The 10,391-nt window shown below is 30.8% G+C and overlaps 2 protein-coding genes across 4 annotated transcripts; one reads left to right on the top strand and one right to left on the bottom strand.

The window, feature by feature from the left end:
• Positions 1–76: 76 nt before the first annotated feature.
• LOC105679365 (Solute carrier family 35 member B1 homolog meigo) lies at positions 77–3,754 on the bottom strand. Its single transcript, XM_012379352.2, has 2 exons — positions 3,221–3,754; positions 77–3,122 (listed from the first exon to the last, which is right to left on the bottom strand). The coding sequence occupies exons 1-2, from the start codon at positions 3,608–3,610 to the stop codon at positions 2,544–2,546; spliced, it is 969 nt and encodes a 322-aa protein (XP_012234775.1). The 5' UTR covers positions 3,611–3,754; the 3' UTR covers positions 77–2,543.
• Positions 3,755–3,881: 127 nt separating this feature from the next.
• LOC105679364 (uncharacterized) lies at positions 3,882–10,047 on the top strand. 3 transcript variants are annotated; one of them, XM_012379345.2, is made up of 17 exons: positions 3,882–4,258; positions 4,385–4,458; positions 4,562–4,722; positions 5,107–5,200; positions 5,326–5,399; positions 5,480–5,766; positions 5,846–6,105; positions 6,190–6,309; positions 6,438–7,583; positions 7,711–7,781; positions 7,885–8,033; positions 8,261–8,357; positions 8,496–8,575; positions 8,651–8,937; positions 9,017–9,273; positions 9,380–9,499; positions 9,605–10,047. In XM_012379345.2, exons 1-9 carry the CDS (start codon positions 4,190–4,192, stop codon positions 6,835–6,837), a joined length of 1,539 nt encoding a protein of 512 aa, XP_012234768.2. In that variant the 5' UTR covers positions 3,882–4,189; the 3' UTR covers positions 6,838–7,583; positions 7,711–7,781; positions 7,885–8,033; positions 8,261–8,357; positions 8,496–8,575; positions 8,651–8,937; positions 9,017–9,273; positions 9,380–9,499; positions 9,605–10,047. The 3 variants fall into 3 exon arrangements, with proteins under 3 accessions (XP_012234768.2, XP_012234769.1, XP_012234773.1); XM_012379346.2 differs by having other exon boundaries at positions 4,363–4,458; XM_012379350.2 differs by lacking the exons at positions 4,385–4,458; positions 4,562–4,722; positions 5,107–5,200; ... (1 more) ...; positions 5,480–5,766; positions 5,846–6,105.
• The last annotated feature ends 344 nt before the right edge of the window (positions 10,048–10,391 follow it).

The raw sequence follows: 10,391 nt of genomic DNA, 5'->3' as shown, positions 1-10,391 counted from the left end.
TGGCACTACTTGTCACAGGATGTTCTCCAAGTTTGTTATTATAGTTATTAGATTAGATAGAGAGAGAAAAGAAATGTTTCATTCAAATATTTATTAAATAATTTAATTGTTCACCTAGTGCTATCGAAGACAAATCATCGAATAAAAGATCTGTTCACGAGATGATACATGTAATTGCACATTACACATGCAATACACTAAATGTGAAAATTTTGTAAATATATTACATAAATCATGATTAATTATCAATGAAATTACTGGCAGTAAACCAATTCTCCATAAGAGTGATTAAACATGCATAATTATATTTTTCTAATAATAATAATAGGATTGTCACATCTCTTTGTGCATTATATTTCTTTGTTATGTACAAGTTGGTTGTTTTAGCAAGTTACATTATATATATACTAGGTGCGCAACTAAGTTTCCGGGTTTTACACATGGATGGCGCTAACGATACATGTAGTCGATATACATGTCTAAAGTTGTGTTTTTTTATTAACTTGGACATCTGTCAACAATAACCAGTCATAATACCAACAGATATCGCAACGCAAAAATATTTTTTCTAACAAGAAAGATGTCGAGTTTTGTGCCAAATAAACAGCATTTGCGGGAAGCTTTGCTTTTCTGCTTCAACTTGAAACAAAATGCAGCTGAAGCACGTCGTTTGCTTGAAAAAGCCTACGGCGAACATGCACCATCGAAAACTACCTGTGAAGATTGGTTTAAACGCTTCAGAAGTGGCGATTTCGACACTGAGGACAAGGAGCGCTCCGGAAGACCAAAAACATTTGAGGACGCCGATCTGCAAACGTTATTGGATGAAGATGATACACAAACACAAGATCAACTTGCGGAGGCATTAAACATGACTCGCCAAGGTATTTCCAAACGTTTACATGCCATGGGAAAAATTCAAAAAGAAGGAAAATGGGTGCCGCATGAGTTGACTGAGAGACAGATGGAATATCGAAGAGCCACTTCCGAAATTTTGCTTTTGCGGCATGAAAGAAAGAGTTTCTTGCATCGAATTGTTACTGGCGATGAGAAGTGGATATATTTCGAGAATCCCAAACGCAAAAAATCGTGCCTTTTACCTGGCGAAGCATCAACATCGACGGCACGGCCAAATCGCTTCGGAAAGAAGACAATGCTTTGCATTTGGTGGGACCAGAAAGGAATCGTGTACTATGAGCTGCTGAAACCGGGCGAAACTGTCAATGGGGATCGCTATCGACAACAATTGATAAATTTGAACCATGCATTGCTCGAAAAACGGCCAGAATGGGACACGAGACACGAACGAGTGATATTGCAGCACGACAACGCTCCGTGCCATCGCACTTCCATCGTCCAGGACACCATCAAAACGCTGAAATGGGATCTGCTACCGCACCCGCCGTATTCACCAGACCTGGCCCCTTCCGATTATCACTTGTTCCGGTCGATGGCGCATGGCTTGGCTGGGCTACACTTGGCCAATTTCGAAGAAGTGCGAAACTGGTTGGATGAATGGTTTCGATTCAAAGACGCATCGTTTTATCGTCGCGGTATTCATGTATTGCCAGAGAGATGGCAAAAATGTGTAGCTAGCGAGGGACGATACTTTGAATAAATCGTTTTTTGTATTTCTCTTGAAATTTTCCATTTTGCATTGATAAAAAAAACCCGGAAACTTAGTTGCGCACCTAGTATATACACACACACACAGAGCACACACCGTAGAATACATTCTGAAATAAATCCACAGCATACAGAAGATTCACCTATTCTTTCCATCTTGTTAGACCCTGATTTTAAGGGATCCCTGATCCCTCATTGTATTATAGTTTTATTGAATTATGAGATCAAAAGTGAGAAAGTAGAAAATTCTTTTCCTTCACTAAAACAAGTTGAAACAAGTTATTTTTCACACATTATTAATCACGTTTTCCAATAATACAATGCAAGGGCTTTTCTTCGCATTGTATCATTCATTCATGATTTTTGCTTCTAACGTCATAATTCAATGTCTGCATTAAGGAATTATTATTATCTATTAAAAAAAAGGAAGCCCTTCCAGTAGATACAAGCCTATTAAATAGTGAAAACATAAAAATTCTCAGTTCAATATTAAATTTGCTTCTTGATTCGAAAAAAGGACTATTAAAACCGATAAAAAATATTATACTTGTACATATTTTTGCATATAATATACATATCTGTTTTTCAATGCTTTTGACATTGAACCAGCTTTGTGTAATTGTAGTGAAAATTATCCTTAAAAAATTCTCTTTCATCCAAGGATTCTTACAGAATCGTTTCTTGTCGCTTGTAAAGACACAAGTAGATAAAAACAATTTAACGCTATTGTTTTTTCCTTCATATATATCCAAGATTAGAAATCCTAACATGTTTCTAGTATATTACAAACGCTTTTAGCAGTACAACAATAACTTAAACGCTGGAAGTATACATTCCTTAAAAAACTATCGTCCTTTAGTACCCTTTAAAGGACTATTATTGTAAAGAAATATTGAAAGAAAAAAAATTATCACATCCTATTTAACAATATCTTTTTTAGTTTTATCTTTACCATACATGGCATCTAAAAATAAACCTGAAAATACTACAAAGGTACTTAGCCACTGTCTAGGCAAGAGATTATTGCCAAAAATTAATATAGAGCCTAAAACGGTGAAAAACTTCCTAGTAGTGGTTATAATCGAACATGGCAATGGACCGAACTCAGCTACTGTCAAAAATATGAAATATTGTCCGAACGCTCCGGCTATGGAAAACGTTGCTATATGCCATACAGTGGAAGGATATCGTTGCAAGAAAGCAACAAATTCGACAAGCTCTCCGGAAATAAGGATCACTGTACCGCTAAATACAACAGACCAGATATTCATGTTGAGCATCATATGACCCGATTTCGAGTTATGTTCTGCCCTCATTCGTTCCTGTACCGCACTCGTCAATCCATCCATCGTTAACGACAGCAATAACAACAATTCTCCCATCGATAATCGTGTATCGGACTGCTTCTGGCTAGAGACATTGCCATCCTTGTACATAAATAACGCAACTCCAATGACAATCAAAAGAATGAATATGTACTTCCTAACTGGATACACCTGCAAAAAAAAAGAGACATAGTAACAGCAGTAACAGTAGAAAATTCAGTGTACGCAAAACAGCTTCGCAAGCCTTTTTCAAATCAAATAGATTATACCCTTTTTCCAAGCAACACTCCAAGTATCATGACAGGAATAGGCTTGCCGGCTTTACCGATCACCTGCGTCGGATAACTGACAAATTGCAACGCCATATTACTGCACACCATAGCGAGGAAATACGTCAAGGCGGACAGCGCGTAGTACAGAGTCGACGTGGTATCCTCGCCCTGCTTCATCACTGTCAACAGGATAGTCTTGGCGAATATATAATTCACCAGGCACTGAACGAAGACCAGAGCAAACATATACGTGAATTTCTCGCGGTTCTCCCCATCACCATACTGTCCGCGTGTGATCTTTTCCTGCAGTATCCCGAAATAAAAATAAAATACGAATATGCCGGCCGCGCATACGAGCAGCTTGAAGTGTTTGTTAGTAGTGGCCATTTCACAAACGAACGTAACGTCATGTAAAATAACACAGAGGCCCGGCCGTTTCTCAACGCGTCAGTCCGTTGCGATAAAATATAGCCGCGACATGCAACTCGTACGTGGCGGGCAACGGCAGGTTAGAAAGTTTATATATTCCCCCTCTTAGGATAGACAATGGCTGTGTTCCAAAATTCAGTCTGTCAGTACTGGAAATCTATAGTTCACGTTATGTATATTGTAGATTTTTAGTACTGGCAGTGAATTTCGGAACGCAGTCAATATCAGACCAATGCATCAAACATCGATATTACAAAATATCGACATACAAAATATCGATTATGTTATCAATGTTTGTAGATTCGATCAATCTCTAGGTCGGTAGTTTGTTTTCTTTTTACGTAAACAGTATCTGATACCAGTTTCAAACCCCACTCGTTAAAAAAAACTGGGACTAAAACATTTTTTTTTTACAAGAACAAAATCGTCTTCATCAGTGCAATCAGTATATGAGTGTAACAGTAACGATTTACTGGAAATACATATAAATTTTTTCAATCATTTTGTAGATATTGTTTAAACTAATTACTTATCATCATGAGCCTACGATCCACACTTGTACGGAAGTATTATAATGATCTGGAATATCATATAAAGAATAATGTAGTAAGTAGAAACTCTTATACGTATTGTTAATAGATTACAAAAGTTACTTTTAATATTGGAGACAAAATACTATAAATCTACATTTGCAATAAAATAAGTAATAGTACTTTCTATGTGTATCTTTAGTCACTGAAGAATCAAATCAATTTAATTAAGACCGAACGAATAATAAATTCAAATTTAGAAACCATAAACCAGAGGTAAATAAGTATTCAACTTTGATGTAAACTTTGATACGATAAAAGTACTGTAAAAATTGCTTCTATTTTTATTATTGTTAATATTTTGTTTCTGTATTTATAGGGTGATAGCGGCAGTAAATTCAATAAAAAGCAATCAGCAATCTTTCAATAGTGTTCTTGACCATATAGATTCAACTATTACCATTAAGTACTTCTTGAAATACATATTTTCAGAAATTATTAATGCACAAATGCTTAATAATAAACATTCTCCTGAATTTGGTAATAGCATATTTAAAATTGGGAAAATTTTTAACATTACGTTAATCATTTCTTCAATCGCACTTTAAATAACGTATAACTTAGAATGAAATTCAAGATAGAAAATTATGAATTTATGTAATAAAAAACATTTAGAGAATTAGAATACAAACGTACAAAATACATATCAGTAATATATATTTTGTACATGTGTGTATTTTGATTTTTTAAATGCTTTCTCTGTATTTTACTATACATAAAATTATTATATAAACAGAATTCTATCGCGAGATGTACAACTAAAATGAGTAACTTTATAACTTAATTGTGAATAAAAACATAGAAAAAAACATAAAACAGATATATTGTTACAGATAAAAATACATTTAATTTTATTTATTTTAGACAAAGCAATTGAAAACATTTGGAATGCAATATACACACTCTTCGCTCTCTTTACAAATAGTGACATACAATTATTTTTTCACGCTGCAATCATGTAAATATCTAATAAAATATCATTATATTTAGTAAATACAAAGTCAATTTATAAGTTGATTGATTATTTTCTTTTAAATGACATCAAAATTATCATAAATTTTTAAAATAAATTTTGTATTTTAGCGAATCTTCATTTCTGGAAAATAGTTACAATTATAAAAAGATCCATAAGGATAATTACAAAGAGTTATATTCATGTAAGGGAAATGTATTTAAAATGCAATTTAGAATTGATGGTGTTTTCAACTTGTGATTAAGATTTTTCAAATTTGTATAGGTCAAGTGCTTGAAATGATAATTTTCAAAGACTCAGATGTGTATGCAGTTGTTAATCAATTAAAGCTAACAGGGGTCCGTTTAAATAAAATTTGGATTCAAGAATCGGTTCAAGCAAAATTTATAACGATTTTAAGAAAATCTTTTCAGCGTACTTTTAGACATCTTATTCACGTATTTCGAACGAAGGAGGAGTTACTTATACCTTATGAAATGCGTAAAATGAATATAGTGTCTATATGGTCAGAAGATATTGTAACCGCCAAAAATTTAGCAGCCTCCTTAAATGTATATCATTTAAATTATATTACAAAATACTCTGTCAATTTGTTTCAAGCGTTATTAAAACAATTGCTGTTTTTAACAGAGTGATATTGTATTCATAAATACGCATATGGATTTCTTTGATAGTGTGGTGCTTTTGCCATATACCAGAATTTTTGATGGTCCATTATATGAAGCTATTTTGCACAATAAAAGCATTTATGAAAATATAAATGATACAGACATATCATCAGAAGAACATAAAGGTCCAATTTACGACATGTATTACGATGGCACATGGCAAAAGCCTGTAAAAGGCAAATATTGGATACGCGATAACTGTTTGTGGGCAAATGCAACAATGTACATTTCTAGTTTAATCTTGTTTAAAACATATATAATAAAATTGATATATTAAATTTACAATCCATTCATTTATTGTTGTAGAGAAGATATTCACAGATGCATTGATTCAGCTAAGAAAGGATTCGAAATTTGGAGTACTTGGTCTATAGATTCTAGAGTACAAACATTATCCAAATTAGCATCCATATTAGAATATAAAGGGTATGTTGTTAAAAAATTTTTATATTTCTCGTAATTTATATTTTTATGCTTCAGCATAAAAATTGCATTTAATTAATTATTCTTAAATATATTGTACACTTTCTGGATATTCTTGTTTTTCTTTATAGTAAATCTAGTTTGTCACAAGTGGTATTGTCATGGATAAATCTTTCACATTTCGAAGATATTTTGTCGGAAAGTTTGCAAACTGAAAAATTGGACATAGCAACGTTTTGTGAGCCAAGAGGCGTCATTGTTCTTACGTGCAACGATGATGTTACCTTATTTAGCGAATTGATTCAAAGTTTAGTTATGGGTAATTCTGTCATTATAATGTGTAATAGATTTTCGTGCGCTTTAGCATCGTATTATGATATGTTTTCGATGTCTCGGATACCTCCAGGTGTTATAAATGTATTGTCATGTGAAAATGAGTATTATTCATCCCCTCTTTCAAAGATGATACCGATAAAACAGTTAATGTTATATATTACTAGACAGAGGAAAGTTATACTCCACCTTAACTAATTTTAATAACATACATGGTCTGATGTGTGAAAATGACGAAGACACATATATATGCTTAAATTTTTATTGCAATGTTGTAATTTTAAATAACGTTTGCTGTCATGTAGCAATAAATTTTTTAAAATATTTCCCATAATAATTGATATGTGTAATTAATTAATTTAATAAGACATCTGTTTTGTAATTGTCCCTATCTTACATTCTATATTGCATTTAAAATGATCGATAACTGTGTAATTAGGCGTTAAATAGAAGAAGAGAAGAGAAAAGAAAGTATGAGATGCAGCCACAAGAAATAGATCTAATATCGCCATCAAATAATATGATTACTGTATTACGTGCGTTATATCGTTATTACGTACATACATATCCACGCAGTGCCCGATGCATTCTTTATTTTATCATCTATGACTTTAGTATTAACTATTAGCATTGTGTAACAAATTCACGTTTTCTTTTCCGTAATTCATTGTAATTCCGATTTATGTGTCCGTTATGAAACCGACACATACAAATATGTAAACACCAATTTGAAACCTCCAGCTCTCCGAATCAGAGTACCTTTGTTATAAGCACGAAAGTGACACTTTATTTGTTATTATGTGTACTGTGAAATGGTAACGTCTGGAAACACATACGGGTCTTTTTCATCATTGTACAAGTATTAAATAATTATAATCATGGGTGAACGAGTAAAAGCTGTAGAGAAATGTTATTTTGATCTAAAATATAATAAAAGCAAGCAAGTAAGTGAGGACACTTGTACAATACGCAACGTATTATTATTAGATTATAAGATTTAGTATTTAATATCGGAAACCTCTAATATATTTTTGGCTTAATAAGTAATACCCTATTTTTTTCTATTTTTAGAAAGCGCTAAAAGAAATATCCATTTTAACCAAGAATATAACAATTAGCAATGTTATAAATATCGCAGACAGGTAAATAATTACACTTAATTTTATAGTGTGAATAGGATATGATAAAAATGTAAAATTGCTTCTATCATCGTCTTTCTTTAATATTTGTCTTCTGTACTTATAGACTACTTGAAACAGCATCCATAATAGAAAAGAATCTATCTCTTTTTCAATCTGTCTTTAAACATATAGATACAGTTTCTACTATTATTCAATTTTTACAACATTTTGGTAATACAAAACAGATGGCTTGCAAAGCTATCGACGAGTTTGGTAATATTATACTTAAAATAAGACATTTTGACATTATATATTATTCGTTTCTTCGATCTCACTTTAAATATTTCTTGTGCATTACATCGCACATAAAATTGTAAATACAATTCTATTGCAACTATAGATCATTTATAAAGCAAGCTTAACATCGTATTTAAATTATGAATAGAAACAAAGATTTTGCATTGTCAAATAAAAGTATAGTATATTTTTGTTTATTTTAGACGTATCATTCTTAAATGATTTGTGGGATGCATTATATACACTCTTCTATATCTGTCCAGATCATGAAATGCAATTATTTTTGCACACTGCAATCTTGTAACTATCTAATAAAAGTATACTTTTACATTTAGTAAATACATCAATTTATACATTATATATAATATAAATTAGTAATTTTTTTAACAATATTAAAATTATCATAAACTTTGTAAATAAATTACTTTTATATTTTAGAGAAGATTCGAATATTATATCAGCCGAGGATGCTTTTTATAAAAACATTCATAGAGATAATTATAAACAGTTATTCTCATGTAAGGGAAATATACTTAAAATACAATTTAAAAATATGTTTTTACTTTAAATCAAGACTTTTAAAATTTATACAGGTCAGACCATTGACATGATAATTTACAAAGATTCAGATTTTCATGCAGTTGTTAATCAATTAAAGATAACAGGAACTCGCATGAATAAAATCTGGATTCACAAATCAATACAAGAGCAATTTACATTGCTTTTAAATAAATATTTTAAGCAGTCTCTTAATCACCATATTCGTGTATTTCAAACAAAGGAGGAGTTACTCACACTTAAGGAAATAAATAAAATAAGTATAATGTCTATATGGTCAGAGGATATTACAGGTGCAAAAAGTTTAGCAGCATCCTTAAAGGTATATCGTTTAAATTATATTACACAATATTGTCAATTTGCTTCAAATCACGTTATTAAAAGATTTCTGTTTTTTACAGAGAGACATTATATTCATAAATACGCACATGGATTTTTGTGGTGGTCTGGTGTTTTTGCCTTATATGAGATTATTTCAAGGTCCATTGCATCAATTTCTTCTTTCCAATCTAGATTTATATAAAAATGCAAGTAAAAGTGATAGAAACACATCCAAAAAAGTACAAATTTTTAATTTGTTTTACAATGGCACGTGGCACAAGCCTGTAAAAGGCAAATATTGGATACATGATGACTCTTTGTGGGCAAATGCAACAATGTACATTTCTTGTTTAATCTTAATCTTAATTGTATTAATTTTCAAATTTAAGATGTGTAGTATTGATATATTAAATTTGCAATCTGTTAATTTATTGTTGTTATAGAGAAGATGCTTCTAAATGCATTCAGTCTGCTGAGCAAGGATTGAAAATTTATAATACTTGGTCTACGGAGTCTAGAGAACAATCTTTATTAAAATTTGCATCCATATTAGAAAATAAAGGGTATGTTATTAAAAAGTTTATATTTTTATATTCTTAATACCTTATATAAATGTGTACATTACTATTCTTGATGATAGCTTCTTGACATCTTCTTTCTTTTTTTAGTGAAGATACATTGTCAAGTATCATATTAAATACATTAAAATTTGTATATTATTCAGAATTACCATTGCAGTGTTTACAAATTGGAAGATTAGAAGTAAAAATAACTTATATGCCAAGAGGTATTATTATTCTTGAGGATAATTCACAAGCATTACGCAACCTTATTATAAATTTAATTTATGGCAATTCTGTTATTATAACGCATGATAGAAGTTCATTTTCACATTCTTTTGTAAAATATTGTGATGTGTTTTCACACTGTCAGATACCTCCTGGTGTTATAAACATATTGTCAGGTGAAAATATAGAGCATCCAAATAATGTATTGAACAAAGTATCGATAAGTGTAAAAGAGTTAATTGCATATTTTATTAGAGAAAAGAAAATTGTATTACCCCTTGAATAATTTTAATATACAGCATATTTTAGTGTGCAAAATCATGTGAATACATATATGTTTATATTTTTATTATAACATTACAATTAAAAAATATATATTCTTTCTATCGTGTAATAATTAATTTTTTAAATAAAATTTATAGTTAAATGATTACAGGTCACATATCCGTTAATTAAATTTTACAAAAGGCTGTGTTTCATAGCCATTTATTAAAAAAATTAACAAATTTTAGAATTACGTATTCACTAATTAGTTTAATATATTTTACTTTAAAATACATAAGCTGTTATGTATGTTTTCATTTTACTTTCAACATTTCACAAACACTTAAAAATGCCAAACTAACCAAATTAATACAGATTTACGTCATGATGTATAACTGTTTAG

The sequence above is a fragment of the Linepithema humile genome, chromosome 2 (assembly GCF_040581485.1).
Source record: "Linepithema humile isolate Giens D197 chromosome 2, Lhum_UNIL_v1.0, whole genome shotgun sequence".
NCBI lineage: Eukaryota > Metazoa > Arthropoda > Insecta > Hymenoptera > Formicidae > Linepithema > Linepithema humile.
The sequence above is the reverse complement of the archived record's forward strand: the minus strand, read 5'-3'. Positions and strand labels throughout refer to the sequence as shown.